The sequence below is a fragment of the Falco cherrug genome, chromosome 3 (genome assembly GCF_023634085.1).
Source record: "Falco cherrug isolate bFalChe1 chromosome 3, bFalChe1.pri, whole genome shotgun sequence".
Taxonomy (NCBI): Eukaryota; Metazoa; Chordata; class Aves; order Falconiformes; family Falconidae; genus Falco; species Falco cherrug.
This window is the reverse complement of record NC_073699.1, coordinates 110594397-110619420: the sequence shown is the minus strand read 5'-3', so window position 1 is coordinate 110619420 and position 25024 is coordinate 110594397. Positions and strand designations below refer to the sequence as shown.

Here is a 25024-nt window from a genome sequence, read left to right as displayed (position 1 = left end):
CACAGACCAAGGCTGCGGCACAGGGTTTTTGGAAACACCCAAATATTCTTGATAACAATTTAGCCATGAGATATAAATTAACAGGGAGTGACATCCTTCTCCCTCAACCAGAGGTAATCAACTTCTCCTATATTTATTTTAAGGCATTATTATTTTTTTTTTCTCCTATCCAGAATGATAGTTAGGTCAACAACGCTGCTGTTACCCCTGAGAACAGAATTCCAGTGTCCCTCAAGACTATCCCAACTTATCCTATAAATTACCAGTTTGACCACCAGGCAAACACCTCCACCCAGAGCAGCCGCCCGGTAGAGAACAGCAGGGAGAGGAAGATGCAGAGAAAGCTTCGGAGATGGTGCTGTTGGGCTGGGCAGGATGATCTCAGGGAATTTTACAGAGGAACCTCAGTCTTGCTGAGGTTCAGGGCAGTAACATGGTCTAAAAGGGGATGAAAAGCAAGTTCTGTGCTGGAAGTTTGAGGTTGTTTGCTTTAGAATGGGGACAGAAATATTCCAGTAAAAGAGCAACAGGAAAACAATCCTGGAAGAGAGGTAGTAGGTTGTCTGGTGTTCCCTAATTAGACTCACTTAATAGAAAGGCCTGCCATTTGAACTTCAGGGCAGGAATAAACACGTGAAAAAAAATAATCAAGGTAGGGGGAAGCTGTAATTCCAACTGGAATTTCATTGCCCTTTTTCACTGTCTCACACAACAGCTAAGGCAAACCACCATCCTCCTGCTGTTACAGACTGCTGCCCGCTCAGAAGCGCTTGCTAAGGCTCTCACCTGGGTTTTGACATTTTCTGGGTCCTCAGTTTGGTTTTCTCTCTTCAGGCTTGGCTTCCAGGCATTCTCTGCCTTCTTCAGGTGGACATCCTCCTTCACACACACAGTGATGATCTTCCTGGGCTCTCTCCTCTGGCCTGGCTGAGATCTCCTCGGTCCAACATTCAACAACTAGGACAAAAATATTCCTTGTTATATCCCCTTTTAAACCCACACCTCGATAAACCGCTCCAGGGCACACGCCAACACCAACAAGCAGCAACTCCTCCTAGGACTCTGAGGACTCCCTCCGACCCAACACATCAGGCCGGGTTGGTCAGAGGGAACATGAAGACACCGGACACGTTTTTCTTGGGCAGCTTTTTCCAAAACAGATATGGGATGACCGCTGCCTATGTGCACTCGTGATGCTCCGGACACTGCTTAAGCGCTGCAGAATTGGCCCTGACTGACCAAAACGGCCTCTTGAAAGCCAGAAACTGCGTAACTGAGACATCATAGCAAAGGTGCATTTAAGGACTAAGTCCGTCCTTACAGGTGCAATTCAAACGTGCCATCCCAAGCAATTAGGTAACGATAAATCAGCAGCTCTGCCAAAAATGTTAAGTTTTACTGGAGATTGCTTCAAACAGAGCCATTTTGAGATGAGAATTATATAAAATGCACTGAATGGAGCATCAGTGCAGCTCCTGCATTGCAGAAATACAGAACCTAACAGATGTGTGTCAAACTCTTTGTAGTTTCACAGAAGGAAGGGAAACACAGTACTTTGTTTGAAACCACATCAAGCGCCTCTCTGCAATCCCATATAACATGATGCTCCTCCCAGTCAAACACTATCAAACCCACGTTGGACATATGAAACATAAACGGTATGAAAACTGCCCAAACTGGAGAGCTTTAAATCAGTTGCACAAGTGATGGGGCACAAGATACCCCAAAACTCCCTCTTCATCACCTGGGAGCTTCTGATTAAGGACTGAAAGTATCAAATGCTGTCAGGTTATTCTTCCCCTGCGCTCTGTCGTATTTCTGAACTCATTTACTAGAAATGTCTCACCTCCATGTAAAAATTAGCCCAGCAACAAAACTCCATTATCAAACCCCATTACTTTCCACAGAAGTAATTAATCTCCTCAGAGGGCAGCAGGCAACCTCCACATGAAAGACGGGCCATTTAAAACATTTCTTTGTTCAGCAGAAGGGATTCAACAAGCATCAGAGAGGCAAAACCATCTCAGTTATTCAAACAGCTTCACTGAATACAGGAAGAAAGTGCTCTTAGCTGGTGCCTCTTATGTCGCGTATCAGTCCCAAACCTGGTTTTGCACTACTGAAAAACAAAATCCTCCTTAAAGGCAGGAGCTCGTATCTGCAATGTGAACCACTTGGCTTTGACGACGTAAACGCTTGCCACCGACGAAAGCAAACAAACACAATCACTGTCACTGCTGGAGTTCATGTTTGGGCTTCAATATGGGATAAAAGCACAGAATAAGGTGTTGTCAGAAGACAACGACCTCATGCAGTGACATGCTTCATATGCCGAGACAATGCATGGAAAAGAGCTACATGGCACAGCGTGTTAGTGCACTGCCCCACCACCTACGAAGCCCGCTGTTCAGATCCCACTGGCATAATCCATCAAATAAATCCATTGAATCATTCAAACTCCTCTGGGCGCAAGCCGTAGCTGTAATGCAACTGCCCGAGTCAATTGCTCCCGAGAAATCAACAGTGGAACGAGGCAGCGAGAACAGGGGAGCCTTTGTGATGCTTCTCTGTGTTAGACACCTTCCCTACAACAGTTACCCATCCCTCCCTACGACCCCGCTCTGCTCTCACCCAGAGCCTGACACCAGTATGACGCAGCCAAGTCTGCTTCACAGCCCCACGTTGAGACACCTGCCACTGTTTTTATGCAATTTTGCACCATTTTTGCTGCCCAGGCTCTAACCACACCACAAACGTATGGCTGTGGAAAGAAGAAACTTCCCTCCAGCTGAAAAACCAGACAACAACGCAACAGCAAACCGACTGGTTTCAACCACGTGCATGAGACCTCATCACACACCGCCTTGCCTGCGGAAAGCTTTGTAACCAGAGCCAGGCTGGCAGCAAATCAAACGATTTGGGCTCATTTTCCCCAGGAACACGGGTACAGCCAACGAGGGGTAACCTGCAGCCGCCCCATCTCTCCCGCACAGCTGGGCTGTGACATGCGAGGACACAACACAGAGGCACGGCACCTCCTCGGGTACGGGTCCACGCAAAGCCCAGGCACCAGCTTTTACAGCAAACACTTCCCTGAAGGAGGTGACTCTTCCCCTTGCAGAACTGATGGATGCAAGGAGCACCTGGGCATCTCCGAGTGTCGGCACGTTACATGTCACACCCTCCTCAAATCTGGCTGCCTTCGAGACCAGACCTTTAAGTGCATTAATAGAACAAAGACTTTCTGTAAGACTGTACTTTTTTTAATGTACGTGAACAAACTTGGTTCAAACCGTTTGATTAGGTTTTAAAAGCAGTGAACAGAAGCCTCCTTTGAATGTGTAATAAAATAATACCCGGATAACACTTTTCTAACAGAAAAAAATCTTGGGGTTTTTTGGCAGCAAGTTAAAGTAGGTGCTTGAGCTCATTCATGCCTGGCCTCCTTTTTGTAACCCAGTCCAAGTAAATAATAATGGTTCTGTAGCACCTGATATTACAGCACTACAGCTTGCACTGAAATAATATCTTCCACCAAAGGCACGGAGAAGTGCTTACCAGATGTTACTACATTAACCCGAATTACCTGTCTTCCAGAGGAAGAAGGGGGAGGAAAAAAGGAAAGCAGAAAGAAACAGGGATAAGCCAAAAACTCACAGCAACACGGTATGACCTGGTGCTCTCCCTCACAGTCTGCTTCCACTCCCAGGCCACAAGTCACGGTAACACTTTAAAAAAAACACCCAAGAAATTAAAGAACCGTTTCTCCCTCTACAACAGGCTCCAAATGCAGAAGCCAAAATTAAGCTTAGATGTTATAGGGGTGACTCTGCCTTCCAGGGAAGCATAAAAATCGAGACAACTTGAGTTTCCATCACCACTCAAGGAAGGATAAAAGCCGACACATCCAGCCTCGGTGCGCAGGGACAGACCGGTCCTCTCCAACCCTATCTCTCTGTGTTCACATCTCATTCCCGCTGCACTCACCTAACTCCTTGTCTACATCAAGAAGCATTTATTAGCTGTACTTTGTGCCTGTGTAATTCATGACACTCCTTGTGTTGGATGCAACATTTGTTAGTTCTAAAAACAGTCACACAACACATTTATAGCAAAAAGAAGGAAAAAGAAAAAAGAAGGAAAGACAAAAGCCAAGGAAGCAAAACAAAAGATTCTCAACGTGCCGAAAGCTTGTTAGCGCTGAGCTGCTCAAAATTATTTGGAGGGCAAGGAGTAGGCAGTGGGGTTTAATGGTTTATGGGCATGGCCTGTGCAGAGGTGGAATGACTGAGTGGACAGACAGCGTACACGCAGATTTTTGCCATGCTTTTTAGGAGAAGATAACGTCTGATTTGGCTCAGGGCTGAAAACCCTCTCCTCCTATAACCACCGATGCCACAGGACAGCAGGGCTTGTTAAATAACGCTCCCTTCTGACCCTCCTCGAGGAAAACGCAAAGGAAGGCTCTACTCTGTAAAGGCGCAAATGTAAGATGTATGTTATGTGCTGAATGCTCCAAATGAACGGGGTAAGCGGGACTTACCTTTTCTCCCCCTTTCCACAGGTCTGCAAAGTGCAGACCCCTCGCGGATCCCGCTCAGGCCAACGTCCCAGCATGCCCTCAGCTGGTGATGTCCCACCCACCACTGAAGACTGCCTAGAGGGGTACAATGCAAGTCTTGTTTTGTTTTTTTTTTAAACAATGTTGCACCTTTTTGTAAAGTTTTCTGCCAGTCGTTCTTTATCAACAGTGGGCATTAGGGAAAAAGACAACTCTACAAAAAGGTGCAAAGACTGGGGGGGAGAGGGGGGGATTCGGCTTACCCCTAGCGGCAGGTTCCTCAATGGTGGGTGAGGCGAGACCAAGAGAGGGCATGCTGGGGAACCGCACCGAGCCAGGGAAGGCAATCCAGGGTTGCTCTGCACTTTGCAGGCCTGTGGAAAGAGAAAGAGCAACAGGGGTGTTACTGAGATGCCAAGAGGCTCGGGACATTCAGTGCACAAAAGGAGAGAAGGCACTGGAGTACAACCTGCAAGTCCTAAATACAGGAAGCGATGTTGACCTCAAACAGCATCAAGGTTTCGGGACTGGGTGGTACTCCAAGAGAAACCGTGGCACCGAAGCGACTCCAAGACATGGGCACACACCCCAGAACCGAGGCATCGGCCACAAGACCGCCCTCAAACCAGAAATACTACCTCAACTCAAAATCGCCGGGTTTGACTCCGAGCCTCCTGCAAATCTGCACACTTGGAAGTCAAGGTTATTCAGTGAACTCCTCTAAAACCAGCAGTTTTGAAAGACAAACGATGGCTGTGTCACGAGAGGTATCTAGATGGATACGTTGGATGTGTCTTAATAGACAGATGAAAAATCAATGATTGCACCTAATGGAGGCAGCCTCCATCCTCCAGCTGCAGCTGACTGGGCAGCACCACACTGGGGGGCACCTGCACCCCCAGAAAAAAGAGATGGCAAAGGCAAGAAGGATGAATTCAGAGAGGGATTTCAGAGTTTGGGCAAAGCCAGACACAGGGAAAAGAAGAGAAAGTGAAAGAAAGCAGAGGAAAAGGCAGGAAAAAAAGGAATGTGTGACCAAAGCAAAGCAATATGTGGCAGCAGAGAGAAAGCAAGAACATACACAGGTGCTGTGTATGTTCTTCTTGCTGTTGTTGTTAGTGAAACCTATTTGCTCTATCGGCTTGTTGTATAAAATAGACTCCTACGATGACACACACCGATGCTGGGTTGCTGTATGAGAACATGTGTTTGCACACGTGTGACTGCCAGGTCCTCAGCATGGAAACATGTTTCCACACCTCTCATGCAGGGAAAAGGGGAAAGAGATCAAATCCATTGAAGATCAATACGTACCAGTTAAAACCATCCACAACGGTTTTCTAATCTGCCTAAATTTTGACAGCCAAGAAAACATCACCCTTGCATTCCTCCTGACAAAACCAGAACCACCGGAGCATCGGAAGAGGCCCAAAAGTGTGAGGATGGACTTCATCAGTGTTAGGGCTGATTTTTAAATTAGCAAGTTGGGGTAAACTCACACTTCCAGCTACGTTTCTTCCACCGGAGGTTTGCCTCCCAAAATCAGCAAAGGCTGGCGTGAAGTCTGGTCCTCGAGGCAGTATCCGAGGGTCCAGAGTTCTCAACGGTAATTTCGGCTGATTAACCTGCATCGTGGAGCAGAACAAACACACAGGATCCGCTCAGTGGGTGCTGCAGCTACCAAAGTGCACGCAAGTCTACAATCTTTGCTGAACTGTAATAGTCATAATTTAATATCCAAATTCGTGCTTTTGACAAACACCACAAGTTTTATGCATCCCCACTTACACAAAAAATAATAATTTAATTTTAAATACATCTTCTGCAGGTGACTTGAGGAAACGGGCAAAGATCAGAAACATTTCAAGGCTGAGCATGACTTATGGAGAATAAAATTATGGTGATAGGGGCCCATTTTGGTTCAGGATCACAAAACTGCCACCTTCCCTTGGATAAATGTCTTTTGTGTTAACAAGACAAATGGCTGAATGAGCAAAGGAAGCTCCAAAGCAGACAGAGCAGTGAGAAGCAATCACGGAAAACTAGTAGGTGGATGAAATCATTTTGGGAACAAAGCTGCATTTTACAATTTGTCTGGGTATGAAATTCAGAGTGGAAATGTTTCTGCACATGAGGATCACCTACATCCTGATCTGTGCTTGAACCTTACGAGTGAGTCTGCAGTGGTTACATCAAAATCAATGAACGACACAGTTCAAACTGAGAAGAGAATAAGGTCTCGGTGTCAGCACTTCAGAAATAACAAGTATTTCAATAACTGCAGACACACAGCAGAGAAAATCGCAGCTGTAATAAGGCTGGATAGAAATCACAAAACTTCTCGAGAGTCAAGGTTTTAAAGATCTTTTATCAGATCAGCTCACAGTGACACAACGGTTTCAGACCAAAAAAAGAGTTTGCCCAAAAGCTTGGCTGTGCTTTCTAAGCACAGGATTGATCTAATGAAAGACACCGTGCCTCTCGGTTCGGTCTTGCTTTGATTATATCCTTAGGTGCTCGTGGCCGTATCGTTTTACATTTTAGTAACAACCCAGTACAACCTAATCCAGACAGAGACCATTAGAAATGCTTCAGTGTTTAAATCACCTGTGCACATTCTTTAGGCACAAACACCTCTGTCTGAAGAATTTTGCCATGTGGAATCACACAAATATTCCCCCTTCCCAACAGAACCCTGCATTGAAACTGTCCAGGAATAAAGCATGCATTAGGGATCTTTATTTATATTTAACAAATTGCACGCACCTGTTTTATCGGCTCTCCTCTCACCTTGTCGAGAACCACATCGCTTATGGGAGGCAGCCCCTCTGGCTTTTGGATACAGGCAGGCATGAACTGGAAATCCAGTAAAAACTCCCTGTCGTACTGCTTCTTCCCCTCCGGGTCCAGGGGCTTCCACTGCTCTATAAGGAGAGAAGGTGCTGAGATTCATAGGTAACAAAAACCTCTGCTCTCCGAGACGCGTTTCCCGTAAATCCAAAGGCAGGAGATTGTCACAGCTGCCTGGGGAAATTTCATTTAACTTTACTTTAATTTTGAAGGCAGCAAGGAGGAATATACATCGCATTAAAGGAACAGAAACAGTGGGGAGCGCATAGCCAACTCCAGCAGCAACCACACACGGAACTAATCGCTAATTCCACTTCTAACCCACGTCATCTCGTTTTAACTCTGACTTTCGCTCTCTTGTGCAATACAATCAAACAGGGACAATTCCCCGCTCCTGGGTGAAAATGCAGAAGTTAAAGCAGCTGGTTTTGTGTAAAAGGCAGCAATAAACACAGAGCTGAGGAAAGCACCACACAGAACAAAAATACCCTTTGAAAATGTGAAAACACCAAGCCTTTAAACAACACACATGGGAGATAATGGTGGGAACCAAAAGAAAACACAAAACTGCAGGTCAGGCTCCAAGAATTTCAACTTTTCATCCATTTTTTTCCGAGGGCTTTCTGTGCTCTCTGGTGTAGATGACCTCGCCTGATGCAAATCAAAATGTAAACCCACAGCCATTGCAGCGCAAGGAATATTAGCACCTGCTAGCCTAGAGACAGGATTTTCTTTGCTGGCCACATGGTTTGTTTGAAGTTTAGGAAAGAAAACGTGGACTTGCTCAGCAGCCAGGGTGACTAGTCAGGCCCCTAAGAGGGCAGCGTGTTTTTATCTGAAGGAAAACATCTGTACGAGATGCTGCCTTTGCATTTCACTGATGCCAGGCGGCGTTGCTTTGCATTTATCTGGCTGTTCAGGTTTGCTGTTAAGGTGTCCTATTATTTCTTTATTTCATCCCTGATTGCCAGCTTTAGGTCTCTGGGTTCTCACCACTGTCATCCCCGCAGAGGCCACAAACAGGAACTTATTTCAATGATGGGTTTTAATAACTGGGAATGAAAATACACAAAAGTAATTACAATTTTCAGCTCTTTGGGGGATTTTATTTTGACAGAGCTCTGGGATAAAGAGGTGCAGAAAATGGTTCAGCTGGCTAGCCGAGTCCCAGCCAGAATCCCTGGCCAGCTGCCGATCCACTGTGCCCCATCACCCTCCATTTATCATGGAAAAGCATCAATGGCAACAAGAAACAGCTTATAGGTATGGTTTCCTTCTCCTGCAAAGCTCTCGACAAGCTGTTTTAACATAAAAGCAGCTGGGCAGCATCAGAGGCAGCCCGCCTGGATCCTCAGTGAAGGGACAGACCGCGAGCTGACCCACAATTCCTCCTAGGCCTGACCCAAAGGCACAAATCCCCCTTTTTAGCAAGGGCAGAGCTGAAATCAAAGATTACTGACCCAAGTGGCCCACTCTGCTTTGCAGCAGAGAAGCCCCACGCACACTGCTTTCCAAGGGATCGATCCAACCCCTCCAGCTGAGCGAAAGATCCAACTGGGATCATTCTGACTGCATCGGGTGTTTTAGAGAGACAGCTGATGAATTATGGATTGACTTCAAGATGTACTTAACTAATGAACCAGTAAGCTATCCTAAGCGTGTGCTAAACTATCAAGAGGCCTCTACATTTTCTCCTAACGATATGACAGTACTAAATTAATAAAAGAAAAGCAACTCAGGACTTTGTAAGAACAAACTGGTGCAGAAACAACCACCGCAGCGTAATCACTTAACAGTGGTGCTCTCTGTCCAATACCTCGTCCATCAGGCTCTCAAGGTCCTTCTTTATTTTGTTTTACGCTCTTTAATCACTGGGCTTCTCAGGAAACGACTAATTTATTTGGAGGAAGCTTCACCTGAATAAGCAATGGCTTAAAAACTGGGAGCAACTGAGAAGCTGGTCTCAAGGTGTCTCTTAATGAGGTGAATTCATAGAGGTTTAGGTCTACAAATCAGGTATCTTAATAAGTAACAAAAACACCCCTTAGGGATACTATATCCAATGCTAATCGACAACACAAGGACTGTATCCTGTGAGCCCACACCTGAACTATTTTATCAAAAGAACTGCACCCTCGCAGCTCAATAGCAGAGTCTGGACTGAAAACCACAAACTGTTTCTTTTGTCTTCCTTACTCTCCTAGGAATCTGAAAATGTATGCAGCTGTTTAGCCAGAAAATTATATCTATATAAACACACATATTTAGGACCCAATGAGAACTTTCAGATCTCTTATTTAAGAAGTATGTCTGCTTAGATGGAATTTCTCTGATTGTTCTCAGCTGTCGATCACATTGGAACTAATTCCCCACCATTTCCACTGTCCTGCAGCCAACATCCACACGTGCAAGAAGTTCAAGGAACTGGGGATTTTCTCCTCATTACCACCAGCAAGAGAAAACCAATTTTCCTCTCGTGCTCCCCCAGAAGATGTCTCAGCCTGTTGGTTAGAGGATCCCAGCAGAGCCAGACACGGTGAGACGCTGCACCCCCTCTTCCAGCCCCACTGGAAACATCCTTCCTTCCATGGGGAGGATGCGTGGGGCGTTCGCAGCCCTTAAAGGTGGGAGGCAGAAAACCCAGCAAGCATGCAAGAGTCTGAAACAGGATTTACCTGGTTTATACTGGTACACTGGCCCTTCACTGGAGCTCTCTGTGAAGCCTGAGTTTGCATCAGTCCCTTCTCCCTCTGAAACACTCTCAGCACCATTTCGCACAGGTTCTGCCTCCTGCTCTCCATTTTCTTCCACAGGTTTCACTTTTTTAAGCTCAGAGGGGTCTCTCTCCAGCTGAAACCCATGGCTCATTTTCTCCTGTTCAGATTCAAGTACTTTGTCACCTGAAGGTTCCTCTTCTACTTTAGGCTGAAGCACAGATGGAAACAGAGGTTATGTTAAAAATACCCTGCCAAAATTCAAAGCACATGAAAAGGCTCTTCATTTATTCAGACAGCATTTTTGCGCCTAGCAGGAATATATACGCATCTTAAACAATGGTATGGAACAACACACAGAACCACCACATGATTTATCAGTTTGTTCCTGGAGACGACCCACTGGTAATTAACAGTGCAACTGGAAAGACTCAGTGTTGCCTGTGAAATCCACAGCTGCTACTGGGATCCGATGGAAAGAACTATTAAGCCCTACAGCAATCCCAGCCTGGAAAGACAACCTCACTTTTCTCCTCTCCTGCAGCTCACCAGCCACCTTAAGCAGCACTCCAGGCTTGTTTTGGGGGATCCTTCCCTTAAATGTACGCTGCTAATTGGAGCAGACCCAAATAAAGAAGGTAAATGTGACATACAGCCACAATTTCAGCATCTCTGTTTCAGGAAAAAAGCATTAATAGCATCCCTGGCTGTTAATTTTAGAGCTCTCCAAGGACACAGCCTTGTTCTGCATTCAGAGGAGGTGTTGGGAACTTGCTGCTCCTGGGAAAAAGCCCAACATCTCTAAGCATTAAACAAAGGGAAGACTTAATCAAGGAGGCTCTCGATCCTTTTGCTTCCCTGCTTGAGGGTACCGCATCCTAAAATGCTTTCTGCAGATTTTTCAACTGAATACTCTGAAAAATTAACATCGATGAAAATAGGAGCAGTCCAGGAGACAAGATTCCTCCAGTAAATGACAAAGAGCACAGAGTATGAACCTGCGGGTGCAGCCCCAGCAACATCCTTTGCTCTCTGGCTTGAAAACGAGCACAGGGTCACTTTTAATTTCTTTGGATTACCCACTCACCAGCTTCTCGACCAGCTGTCGCTTCATGATACCTTGCACAGAAGCACTTTAAGCATTTATTCCCCCAGAAGCAGAGGGGAAAGCACTCCTGCACCACGCGTAACAGGTAAACAAGCCTATCTGCTAACTGGGTGGAGAAACCGCGAACGCTTGCTTGTACAAAGGATGAAGTACCGTCTGCTAGACTCAAGATTTTCTTTGCAACAACATGCTTTTACAGCGTAAAGGTTCAGTGATGTTTGTGCTAAGGGAAAGTTGTGGAGGAAACAGCAGACAAATCATAACCGAAGAAAAATGTAGAGCGATAGAAGCAATGCTTCTCCGCGTCACACCTGGCCGACAGCAGTTTTTATCTAATCACAGGGCAGTCTGAATTTTTACATTTTTACTCTCTTACTCCTGAATTTCTACTTTCTCACTCCTGAATTTTTACTCTTTTACTCCCTTTCTGATCTATTCTAAGCCCAGTTTCACCCAGGATATTAAACAAAACCCCTCCTGCAATATTCCTACCAGAACGGCAGCAAGGCAGATTTCTGTTACCGATCTAGTTACTGTCAAGGCGGTTTTGCCTGAAAGCTTCATCGTTCTCCTTTCTCAGCTTCTCCAGCAGGTGCTCAGCAGGAGAACCAACTTTTGGCAATGACATCATTAAGCAGCAGCACCACCTGCCCAACATCATGATGGTGGCCTGCAACCCAACCAGGGCAGCACCAAGGGATTCAAACCCACTTTTATCTCATCCTTCACTGGAAGGACAGAAGTTACATGCTCCTGAATGTTGGGAGTCATTAAATCAGGCAAGAGCAAAGAAAATTCCAGAGCTTTAACTGGAATCAGACTAAAACCAGTTATCTGAAGGATGCTGAGGAATATCATAGTCCCCCCAGAAAAAAAGTCTGCCCTGGATCCTTGCGAGATGATGAGGAAGCAACATAACTAAATTACACTTTCAAAAGAGCAACATCATAATTAAATTTGGGTAAAGCAAGACTGTGGTTCCCTCTTACCTCTGCTTCCACTTCTACCCCCTCCTCAGTGGCTTGGGTCCGGTCTTTTGGTTTCTTCCACGTCTTTGGTGCAGTTACAGCTGTTTGAGCTGCAATATAAGCGTACATCTATTACAACACTAAAATTATACGGAGCAAATTTGGCCGTGGGTGATGCACTTCCCTCTCTCGCGCTGGTTTTACATACAGGGAAATGAAGCAGTTGCAGCTTTGCAGAGGATTCAGCTCAATATAACCACTTTTTGTTTCAATGCAGTAATAACACAGTCGTTAGAACGACATTAAAACACAGTAATTGTTCTACAAGTTGCTCATTCAAGCTCGAAATGGTACTTGTGATAGCGAGGAGTTTATTACCAACAGTGTAAGAATCACGCAGAGCCAAAGAAAAACTTCAGAAATGGAATTTTTTTGAAAGATCAAGTATTGGCTAGGAGTGAAGGTTGTTCTCAATGTATTTTTATCACGAAGTATTACAAGAATTATCATTATAATATTAACCATAAACCGTAACCATGAACGGTCCAAAATTTCCAGTATCTCATCCAGAAGTACAACTCCTCCAATTTTGTAGCACTGCTGGCTCTCCTGAGCTGGATTTATATTTCAATTTAAAAGCAGGCTAACAACTCCACCATTCATTAATTTCCCTGGCCAACTGATTCAAAGGAAACACCGTATAATATTTCTAAGATCAGTAGTGATTTACTCTAATCACCTTTCCCCCCTCTCCGCCAAAGGGTAAAAAAACCCCACACAATATGTTAAGGAGACAAAACCATTAATCCAATACGCTCGTAATTTGTTGCAACTGCTACCAGCGTCAACTCCGATAGCAGGCACACATGCATATTTAACACATAGTGTAAACAGAATTGATTTCGTGACTGAAGTTTACTGCGAGCAGATTTCCAGCTCCAGCTTTGGGATGCTAGCCGATATTATGGAAAAAACACAGCGTGTGCTTATTTTACCACAATAAAATATAATTTTAAAAAGGCTCTTCAGCTATGGATAAATCAAAAAGAGTGTTAATAATGGCCTGCTTTGTTCCTATGGGCAACGAAGAAACGATTTGTTAGGTTTCCACTGCCCCATAAGATAAGTATGAGCCTCAGCAGGTTCTTAACAGCGTTTGGCTGTTTGGAGGGCGACTGTGGCCTTGCAGAAACTCTGTGGGGCTGCGGAAACCACTGCAGTCAGCACGCTGGCCCCAACCCAAAGCACAACAGGAGCTATCGTCACTGATAAAAGATGTTTATCATAAAGCTAAACGCCACAAAAGCGAAGATTAATTAAAAAAAAAAAAAAAAAAAGGAAAAAAGTCTAATTCAAATATTCAAACAGCACCTGGTCGCTCACAGAACCATCACCCCCCCCCACCACCACCCATTGCAGCACCCTACGCAGAAACTGTAGGAGCAGGGCAGAGCCCCAGCAGCACCCCTAAATTCCCCGGGGCTCGAAGGAGCGTGCAGGAACAGCCCAGCAGGCACGGATTGCGACACTGCTTCGCCTGACGCAACCAGGGCTCAGCTCTGACCACTGCCAAGAGCAGCGCACTGCACCCTCGCCAGGGCACCCCAGTCACTCTCACCGTCTTGGGGTGAAATCGGGGCTGGAGAAGGACCCGGTGTCCGTGCAGGTGGTGACTTCCGTCATTTAGGCTCCACACCACAAAATCCTGCCAAAATCTAGTGGAAATTTAGTGCTTTTCAAAAGTCACCCTGCTGTTTTAACGTTGGACATCAAGCCCCACTGCCATGGTAAGATGCCTTCTTGTTTGGTGATGCCACATCTACACTTTTGGGGGATTTCTTCAAGAAAACCATCACATCCGCAAAGTAATGACTTATATTACTTGGCTGTGGCAGTATTTAATTGATTAAACCCAAAGTTTTTAATCTGACAGAATTCCACTCCACTCCAGCTCAAACTGTGTAAAATAACGTTTCATTTTTAAACGCACAGAAATAAACTCAGGGTCATGGACTTGAGGTTGGCAAAGGTTTAGGGTGTTTCCTTCCTCAGCTGTCAGGACGTTAATATTATTGCTTCTTAATAATACATTTCCCTCCCCCTTTTTTTGGCAAAAGAAAGCTATATAAAGGATGTGATCCTGCTGAGCCTCCTGAATGAGTCTTGCAGCTTTTGCCTTGTTTCAGTTATGCAGATCTCTCCCCTGCTTTGGGGCTTCCCTGCACGAGGACGCTGGGCTGGATGCTCGCCTTTAATCCCAAGACACAGCAGCAGCCTTCGATTAGCCCCATAGTTTTGCAGCCTGTGACTCGGTGCTAACGCCCGACAGTATTTCAGAGCTGACTGGGGTGTGCCAGCGAAATCTCCAGAGACATTGCTCAATTTTTCCCCCTCTTAAAATAGCAGGCATCAGATTTTATTTATTTTTTTTTCCCCTGTTAAGTTCTCATTTCTGCTACAGGAACTGACTCAACAGGATAATTTATGCTAATGTATGCTTAGAGAATTAAAGTGAGTTTAGGTGCCAACCCTCCCAAACCCAAAACTCAACCAAGACAATGGGGCTATCTGAAAATGGAGCTTCTGCTGCCAGGCACTGTATCAGCCATAGGGAAACAAAAATGTAACCGGGAAACAAAAAAGTGATGTGTCCAATTTGGCTCTCTGTGAGGGAGGTCTCCAGACACCTCTGGTCTTTCAATTTTCTGACCCCCAAGTTAAGCATCTTTGCGTGCACACCAATAACTGAATTCCTGCTCAAATGCAGGTTAATTTTTGCCAGCATTCACGCATCTCCAGAGCTCGTTTTCAGCTCACTTTGATGTGTTAGGTGGTAACTTCTTTCCATGGGAAGGGACATCAGCAGACCCAGCGTTCTGCCCCACCGACACTGTGAGCTCTTTATCGCTGCTTACAAAAATAAGAGAGAGAACAGGAGTGACAACACCCATCTATACTAGGATGGGGAAGAGTAACAAAATCCTCATTTCCAGACTATCCCAGACATCGCTCCTGCTGGTAACATCATCACTGGCCCAATCTGCTCAGCAGGCACTGTGCTACCCCAACCCATCTCTCCAGCTCCATCATGTTCTTCAGTGGAACACCTTTCTGCAGGATAACTCCCCCCCTGCAAGTCCACAGCCCATCAAGCAAGACAGAGAAGGCAGCCTCCTCTCTGATGTGGGTGCCAACTGCTAAGCATAAATAAATACCAGCTCTTAGGTTTTATTTCTTAGCCAATGTGCCATGAAAACTCAAAGTAAAGACTCACCCTCGCCTTACAGCTCATGGGAAAGAAAAATATATTCCACTGGTCTATGGCAGCAAATCAAGAAAACGGCAGTAACTGATTTATGTCTCCAGCTCTCCAGCCCTGGGTGCTGGAGCTGCTTCTCCAAATATTTCTAATTACTGCCCCAAGTTACTTGTTACAGCCCCCCACAGCTAAGAAATCCAGCGACCCACCGTCAGTTGGGCTACTTTATATTGAAGTATGTCTCTAAATTAGCTCTGCAAGAAACAGCCCTTTGAATCCAGCGGGTATGAAGCTCTTCTGGCTTCCTGTGTTCCTAGGAGTTCTGCCTGGGACAGACAGCAATCTCTTATTTTCCTCTTTGCTTCTTGTAATAGCCATAGACAGAAAGATGATATCAAAGGCAGGCATTCAGAGCACGTCCAAAAGGCTTCCAGCCTCTGGTAGTGCCCCCTTCCTTAGAAGTTCCATTCCACCACCACCATTTTTCCTGTTTTGCTCCTCAAGCAGCGCTGATCCCTCATCACAGCTGGCAAAGCTACTAGAGAAAACCCAGAATTTAATAACCAAAGCGACTGCACGTCGTTGATGACTTTTAACTGTTTTTAGTAAGGATGGCAGGCCGAGTGCGGAGCTCCTCTCTTAATATCATCTGTGTTTTTTTTCCTTGTCATGAAGATGAGTAGGAATTAATTATTTTAAAAGCTGCGTGCCCTTGCCCTTTGCAGAAAACAGCTCTGCCCGTCCAGAGAACCCTGAGATAATTGTTCCTGAGCAGACAGGAATGAGATCTGCCACCTGCATGCTTGGAATAGGGTGAACGTGTCTCCTCTAACCCCACAGTCTGATGTATGCTCAGAACAGAAACAGTCAACAGCAAGAAACCATATACCCAGGTACAACATCCTGCTTGCAGGATAAAAAACCCCTCAGTGCTCAGTGGTTTAACACTCTGAAATCCTTCAAATCTGCCCCATTTTGGAGGGGATACGCAAGACTGATGATGCTGACGAGCAGGCGGCGGATGAACCAGCTGCTGCCGGACACTGAGATGAAAGCACTACAACTGCTGCCTCCACTATGCGGCTAATACAACTTGAGACATTAAAAGTAGACAGAATATAGTGTAAAATAAACCCAAGCATACTCCAGTTTCTGCAAAGAAGAATACAACATGGGTGCTCCCGTAGACATCCTCTGACCTTGGAAATCTGGTGGAGACCTAATGCCAGAGGCAAAGAAAGAGTGGAGGTTCCCCTGGGCCCCCCAAGGGTCAGCTCTGCTTAGCTCCACTCTTCCTGCAAACACTGAAAAAATCATTTTTGTGAGCTGTGACAGAGAATGGCTGGAGAACAACATTTAAGAGAAAGTCTTTGCAGTCTGAACGTACTTCTTTTGCTCTTTATACACAGCTTGATGGAGGAAAAAAATATCGTTTCTCTGACTGTTAGAAGCTGTATTCTGTAAAGCCCTCGAGGAACAAGCAAGTAATTTAGTTCATCTCTGAAAAGCTGTCAACTCCGTGGCAAAATATGGGATACACCTGCAAGCCTCCCTGCCAGGCCAGGGAGGGGGCGGGCAAACCCCTCGTTCAGAAAGCACCATGTTTTTAAGCAGGCCAGGTGGTAACTTTGAGAAGGAAACTCAGAAGCAAGGGCTGCAGCAATTAGATTATTCCAAAAGGTCTTGGGTCTTGGTAGTCTCCCAGTCCAATCAGATCAGCTACCATTAAGGAGAATAAAGCGGCACTATTTGGGGCCAACCAAACTGCTCGGTAACAAGTACACACTCTTCTGCTGAAAACCCCAAAGAAATATTGTTAAGTCACCGAGCTCACACTTACCAGCACGTTTGAGAAGTTTCCCTTATCCCAATTTCTCTCGTATTTCCAGAGATCATAAAAAAGATTCTTGGCCTTTAGTCCAAGAACAAAAAAACCAACCCAAACAAAAAATAAAACTCACCCCTTTCTCCCTGCTCCTAAAGTTCAGCATCTATATTTCCAGCCTATAGCAGAGACATGCAATTCCTTGATCAGCCTAGATGAATGCCTGAATTAGCAATCACCTTCAGATTACCTGATTTACATCTCTCTTCATCTCTCCAAGGAAGAATTGTAAAATTATGCCTCAAAAAAAGGTTGGCAGAGAAATGCAATACAGTTACACATCATTAAAGAAGGGGTACAGCACAAAAAACTGACATGAGGAATATTTTGCTCTCCTTGAAGTACTGAGCTTTTAATTGTAATCAGTCTCAAGTGATCTTTTACATGACTTAAGAAATATTTGTTTCTCTGTTGCCAAAGCCGATGTATTGGCTAATGTGTGCTGCCTAGCCTAATGGCATTAGAACATTAAAATTATCTTCTGCATAATTAAAAGCCCAAAACACTAAGGTGGTTTTTTTTTTTTTTTTAATTTAAACTACTGGACATTACAAAGCAAGCAATAATACTGCAAGCTGGAACCTGGCCTTGTAAAACCTTATTTACAGAAGAGAGTCCCATTTCTGTTATGAAGAAGCTCAGATAGAAAGAACAAGTGCCAGAGCCGTGAAACAACCCGAGTAAAATAAAAATAGAAAAAGATTAACAGAAAAAAACCCCTTGTGGCTGCTATAGTGAAGGGATCTTTCTGATCTTCTCTAGATAATGGATTTTATTTAAGATCCAGCATATTGACCTCACACAGCATTACACTAATATGGAACAAGGCCAATTTCAGGTTTTCATTTAATTTAATCCGTAGAAGGGCGTAGCTCTAGATGCTACTGATGCCATTACACATCTATCGCTTGCTTATGAAAGAATAAACAAAAAGATCCCCCTATTTTAACTAGTTAAAATTTATTTTATTTATTAATAAAATGTTACTTATTAATTGTTACTATTTTTATAGTAAAAATTTAAAAATTACTATTAAATGTTACTTAAAACAAACCTGTAAACCAAATCACAACCTGTTTCTCCTTCGTTTCTCATCCAAGCTTCCCCAAATTCAAAGGATATATTTAGATAAACCACCTCAGCTTCACAGCTCTGAAAGGACTACAAAACAGGGTGTAAAAGATGTAACACATTTAAATAATTTAACACTGCTATACGTGCATAATAACCACTATTATACTCCCCCCAGCAGCTAAATACAAGTAATTGACTGATTTAACTACTTTTCCAGTTTCACTTCCAGGAAGTCCTGAAAAAAAAAAGAAGCCGTTTCCTATAGAAAATACAGCAAATAAAAAGCCAGTGGTCTATATTAATCCATTAAATGCTAAACCAGCGATGTGATGGGACACTGAAACCAAAGGCAGGTAACAACATTCAGAGAAGTAGCCTGGATTTTAAAAGGCAGCTACAGAAATGTCAATTTTTAGTAATTGGTAACGAGACCCTACATCTCCCGAACCAAAGCACCTTGTTTTCTGCAAAAGTCAAGAACAGTGAAATGAGAACAGCCGAGCCGAGCGAGGAGAAGGGGGAATTTCGCTTACATGTTGCTTTTGCAGAGGAAAACCAGCCACATGATTAATTAAAGCTGGGCAGACTGAGGTGTGTGATACTGGGTGCTTCAGTCGTTTGGAAGAGCTTTAACGGTCCATTTCATTCACCCACATCTGGCACCAGCACAACACGTTTTTATAGCTGGAAAAAACCCCACCCCAGTGGTTTCCAGAAATCGCTGGCTTGGAATGTTCACCCAAAGGGCTTCAGGGTGTGAACGTTAACCCGGCTGAGGAGCAGGATCGATCCAGTGCAACAGGTCTGCAAACCAACCGGTCATCCCTGAGAACAGGAGCAGTGTCCCTGAACCCCCCCTGTCAGCAGCACTTGGGCGCGCTGCCCTGTAGCATCGTGAAAGCGAAATGCTGGCAGCTTACACGAACCCAGCCAACCCTGGGACGTGCATCTGAGTCAGCTACCTCCGTTATGAACAACTGTGAGGGGTTTTTTGTCCCTGCAAACAAAGATTATCATTTTGCGATCACGCAGCACGATCAGATTTTTTTTTTTTTTTTGACAAACAGAAACAAATACCTCTTGATGGAAGAGCCACCCCAAAGTCCCTTTCCTTCATCCTCCAGTTCACCGCATGCAACCAAGGTGCTGTGGTTGGTTACTTACCTGGGACAGGACTCTTGTTCGAGTTTAAACTCTGAGCCTCTGTGCTCTCCTCCAGTTGCCCATCTGCTTCTGTCTCTTCCTTCTTTTCAGTATCTTTTATCTCTTCGTTAATAGTAGTTCTTGTGCTCTCCTCTGCTTCTAAATCTCCCTGAGCAACAGGGAGGGCACTAGGAGATGGAAGAGGAGGTGGAGAAGGAGTTGTAGTGGTAACAGCAGCAGCAGCAACAGAAATCGGAGGAGAAGGAGGCGGAGGGGTGGGAGGTGGGGTGGGAGGAGGAGAGGGAGCAGTGTGAAGAGCACTGGAAGATGGCACGCTTTCCACTTCTGCTGGAGGTGCTTCTGGTGTCTCCAACTCAACAGTCAATGGCGCAACTTCCGTCTGGGCTACATCTACTACGCTCTCTGCAGCAGTTACTTTTTCGCTAACTCCATTCATTTCATTAATTAGATTAGTACTAGCAGTCACTGGAATATCACTAGATGCTACACTACTAGGCTCTTTGCACACCTCGGCATCAGCCTCTTCTGCTGGCGAAGGGTCTGATGTGTCCGTGCAGGCCGTGGCATTAGATATAGGTATCGCCTCCTCGTTTGGGGAAGCCAGTTCACATTTCTCCTCCGAGTCAGTTGTGAATGTGGATTTACTAGAAATGGTGACAACAGCAGCAGCGGCGGCAGCAGAAACAACGGTGATGGGAGCGGCTGGGGTTGGCGATGGAGCAAGAGGAAGTTCTGGTGGGGTTTCCACTGGGGTGGCCTCAGTCGTCTGGCCAGCTTGATCTTTTTTCTCCCCAGTAGGTTCTGGTCTGAGGACTGGAGAAGGTGGTTTTAATACTGGATCTGGTTTTGGCTTCTCTTCTGTGAAAGGAGAGGGGGGGGAAAAAGGCAACGTGACAAACAGCAAGTCAAACCCCGTTTTCCTTTGCTGTACCTAAGCCCACTCAGATCCCCTCACCTGCATCCCACCCACTATTCAAGAAGCTCCGAGGAAGGCACCTGAACCCCACCCTGCACCTAGAACAAAAGCCCAGGCAGCCCACAACTGCAAATCTGAAAATGCAACTGCTGCTTCTATTTTACCGAAGACAGGCTCTACAGTAAAGGGCCATCCTTTACCGAAACGGCATGTACGTGTTACAAAATGTGGATTTTATTGCAGAAACTCTGCAGCTGAAAATAGAACTTTTCTTGACAGAAATTACAGAAGATAAAAATACACTTTACTTGGATTCTGCCTCAAAGGAGCCTGGTGTTTTAACGCCAAGACCCGGGCAAACTCATGTTCCAGAACACAGGCAGACGGAGACACTGGCAGCCTGCAGGCGCTCTCCGCGACTGTTCCCCCTCTTTGTAAAACGGGGAAACCACTCCACAAGTGATGACGGGCTCTTCTTTTACACGCCACATGTCCTGCCATTGCTAACACGTGAGATCCACTGAGTTTGTTTTTCCATCACCCATCAGACTAAAGGACACAACCTCCTTGTTTTCGTTTGACATTTCAGCAAAGGTACCTTTTCCCAAAGAAAGCAAACCTCAAAAGAGATGTAAGCACAGGTGCCGCCAAAGGACAGCCACCTCTTGTTGTTTGTGGTCCCAGGGCATCAGGCACGGTGGGAAGAGCACGGTGAAAGATGGACTGTACCAAACCAACCCCCAAAACACTGTGCGGAGAGACGTCCCCGTACTTCTCCTGCGATGAGCAGCAGGACTGCGATAACATTCCTGCCCTGACCGTCACGCGGTTCCCAAAGGTCTGCTGCAACTCCGTGGAATGCACTTCTTCTGAACAAAGTATGATCTTGGCTCCATAATCTTTCAGGATCTTGGATCCACGGGATCTCTTGGGATCTCTGCTACACCATCTCCCACTTCCAACGTGATGATGGAAGATCTTGCTTAGGAAAGCACCTTTGTGCTACAACTCCGCGAGACGAATGGGATGGGACAGGAATTGCGCAAAGTCAACACGCAGATGGAGGGGACTCCACAGTCCAGTTCCCAATCACCGTTCCAAGGAGGTCAGCTTCAGCCGTCCTCAGGGTGGGAGCTCTGCTCTGCTCCATCAATGCAAGGTGTCCCCAGGCTTTCTGAGCGCTGAAGCAACAGGGAACTCCTCCAGGACACTGCCACACCAGCAAAAAGTAATTCTGGAAAAGCCAGAGGCACAAACCCTGCTGTTCAGATTAGGAAATCCAAGGCCATGACCAACCTTGAATCATCAAAATTCGGGTAGAACCGAAGAGGTATGGCTTTGCTCGGCCTTTTCCAGCTCTGCCAGCTTTCCATTTGGGACTTATTCAACTGACACGGCGAAGGGAAAGAGCTTTTCAAGGAAAACCCATCTGAAACTGCTTGGAGCATCGAGTCCCGTCTTTAGGAACAGCTGGAGCAATGAAGAACTTTGTTTCTGGCCATCAACAGCCCCAGCAGCATTACAGTGAGGACTACGGCCAAAGCAGTAGTTTATTAACTTAATGAGGCACGTAGGGAGATGGCTTTGGAGGAAGATGACAAATGAGGAAAAAAGATGGGAGAAAGTATCCCAACAGCTGATTTTGATTCTGAAGGTTCCGCGGAAGGACCAGGGAACTGGTTTAGAAAAGAAAATGCGTCACCTCCGATTTCTGGAACATCCTTTGGAGACAACTCATGGAGCATTCTTGACATTTACAGCTCACTATAAACAACTGCCTGGATATTCTCTCCCTTGAGTCAAATGAGATTGCTCAAAAAAAGAAAAGCATTTGAAGTGTCTAGAAAAACATTCTGGGAGATCAAAAACACAGCAAAAACATACAGCTGCGTTTTAAAACCAGTGGTTTAAGCACGCTTGCTTCAAACTACACTTTATTTGGCCAATATATTAGCCACTGATAGAGGCTGTGTGTGCAAAATTCAAGGAAAAATGTAATTTGAGGGGGGAGGGAGGGTGTCAGAAGAACAATGAGCAGATTTGGTTAATGAGAAGTGGATCTTAACTTGAACCACCATCACGGAGGACAAATCTCTTAAGTCCTGGCAAAGAAACATTCGTCCCTGCCAACTATTACAGAAACAGTCACATGAAACAACATGCAGTTGGGAAGGGAAAACAAAAAAATCAACGCAATTCATCCAAACTGAATCAGACCCCTTTTTCCTAAATACGCCAATATCATTCCTCACATTATATTTAGAAATTGTTTACTGGAAGCGCTGGGCTGTTCAGGACGAAAGCTTGTTCCATCCATAGGTATTTCTGAAAATCTCCAGATAAAAACAAATCTTGCACAATTACTGTTCATTAGAAACACTTTTACCAACTCAGCAGGACAGATGCTTGCTACCTCCTCCGTGAAAAGCCATTAAAGCCAGAGAGGGAGCTGGGTTGCTGTGGTGGCAGAGACTGCCCAGAGTGACGGATGGGGAAGATTTTACTGGATACGGGAATTCATTTCTGCTTTGTGGTGTTTATCTGAAAATAATCGCTGGGCTTGCTGCCATTTTTCCATCTTTTGTCCTGATGCAAACATTGGCGCGGCGGTCCCGATGCTGGCTTCGCAGGCAGTTTTTGGAGCACATGTTACTGAGTCACAGTGTCAGCAGAGAGGCTCGAAGCTTTCCAAACTTCGGGATCTGATGTTCATCTATTTTCCACAAACCCTGTTATACATTCTCCCTGTCTGATACATTGCAGGAGTTGGAAAGAGGTTTTAAAAAATAATACGACGACTACCCCAAACATCCCAGGGAACCTGGGCCAGCTGAGTAAACACGGACAGCTCTGATTTCATGCACAATTTTACCCCATTAGAACTTGTGCACCAGCCTGGCCTGCAGCCAGGTTCCTGCGCCGTCTGCCATCAGCTTGACCCGAATTCTCCAGCAATATCTTTGCCTTCTGCAGCCCCGCTGATACATACGCACCATGGGCACCTACAGGAACGACAGCTAGCTGCTTGCCCCCAGGCAATGGTACTTTTCACGGTATTATAGTAGCAATTCCTATACCTCCAACTCATATATGAGCTTTGCAGCCTGAAAAGCCAGAAGCTGCTTTAAAAGCAGCAAATACCAAATAATTATCTTTTAAAGAAAAAAACAAGGGTATTAAACGCCGCGCAAGCCCGAATTCAGCCTCACTAATGACTTCGATGCAAAAATAACAGGGACTGCAGACACTCGCAGGGAGAAAGCCCAGAGCACACGTGCTCTGTTCCTGATGCCAGCCCAGCGAATGGGCCAAACGCCGTGCGCAGTTATAAATAACTGCAAAACGCTGAATTTCACAAAATTAAGACTTGACGGTGTTATACCAAATTTCAACTGATGCAAACAAGCGCAAGAGGCAAAGGGCACGAGAGAATCCAACCCACAGGATGAACACAGTGAGCGGGACTTCAGGGAAGCGATAACCCGGGGTTTAATAAGCACTTTTTTAAGAAAGCCATGCAACCCTATCTATGACTATTTTCATCTTGGAACAAGGAAAACCCCAACATTCAGGCACAAAGTGAAAAAATATCTTGATACCTTGGTATATATTTCTGGGAAGATGCACCCCCCCAGCTCGCTAGCTGGACTTAAATAAGTAATTTTAATAGTGTCTCAAGTTCCTTCACCTTTTATTTGCTCTGTCCTGCGACTGACACTGCCGCTGCTCCCCCCCAGCCCGAGGCCACAGTCGAACGCTGATGGTGTTATTTCAGGGCTCGCTCGCGCCGCAATGCTTACATAAATGTGCTCTTTAGCAATTTTTGGACTGGAACAAATGTTTGACTCTTTCCAGGATGGAACGGAGATAAAACACAGGAAAGGTCATCAGCGTTGAATCCCAGTTCAAGCCTTGATTTGTATTTAAACCAGCACAGTCAGACCTGCGTAACTAACTACAGACCACTTACTTCCAGTTTACTTCCAGTTGCCCACGAAGGGATTACGTTAAAGAGAGAGAGAAGAGTGAGAAGACCCATTTGTCCTGGAAATACCAGTTTTCATACACAGGGCTGAAATACCATGATGTAAATGCTGGATTTTACGGTTCAGCATCCACTTGCTGGAAAGGGCGGATGCACTGCGGTACCTGCAGCGCAGTCACCAGTCGTTCCAGTCCCAGTGCCACCTCGCAGCTCGGTGCGCTCAGAGATGTCCCCGGCACGTCAGCAGAGGGGGGACACGGACCGGGAAGAGCTGAGCAGCAAGCGTCAGCGAGCCGGCGAGCTACGCTCAGCCAGTACAGCCACAGTCGAATGGACGCGTGTTAAATCCACCCACCACTTTTCCAGGGGACAGAGACAACTAAGCTTTGCACAAAGATCTAGACAAAGCCATAGTCCCGCTTCGAGTGGGAGACAGGACCAGGTGATCTCCAAGAGGTCCCTTTTCAACCATTTCTAGACACTGCAGCAGCTTAGAGATGTGTCCGTGGAGCAGCTTTTGCTGAGGGAAACCCCTGAAGT

At 45.5% G+C, this 25024-nt stretch overlaps 1 protein-coding gene across 31 annotated transcripts in view; it reads right to left on the bottom strand.

Annotated features, from left to right (window-relative positions):
* The window catches only part of EIF4G3 (eukaryotic translation initiation factor 4 gamma 3), a 148313-nt gene that overhangs the window by 26141 nt on the left and 97148 nt on the right, over positions 1 to 25024 (bottom strand). For 19 of the 31 annotated variants that reach the window (XR_008731594.1, XM_055706419.1, XM_055706392.1 and 16 more), the window contains 7 exons: positions 19584 to 20441; positions 12223 to 12311; positions 10087 to 10336; positions 7328 to 7485; positions 6061 to 6186; positions 4825 to 4935; positions 787 to 957 (listed from right to left, as the gene is read on the bottom strand). Coding sequence is in view for 29 of the 31 variants with exons in the window: in XM_055706419.1 (XP_055562394.1) it covers positions 787 to 957; positions 4825 to 4935; positions 6061 to 6186; positions 7328 to 7485; positions 10087 to 10336; positions 12223 to 12311; positions 19584 to 20441 (1763 nt within the window). In the remaining 2 variants the exon portion in view is untranslated. Of the gene's footprint in view, positions 1 to 786; positions 958 to 4543; positions 4658 to 4824; positions 4936 to 6060; positions 6187 to 7327; positions 7486 to 10086; positions 10337 to 12222; positions 12312 to 19583; positions 20442 to 20807; positions 21098 to 25024 lie in introns of those variants that run through there. The other 12 variants (XM_055706400.1, XM_055706402.1, XM_055706423.1 and 9 more) reach the window with 3 other exon arrangements.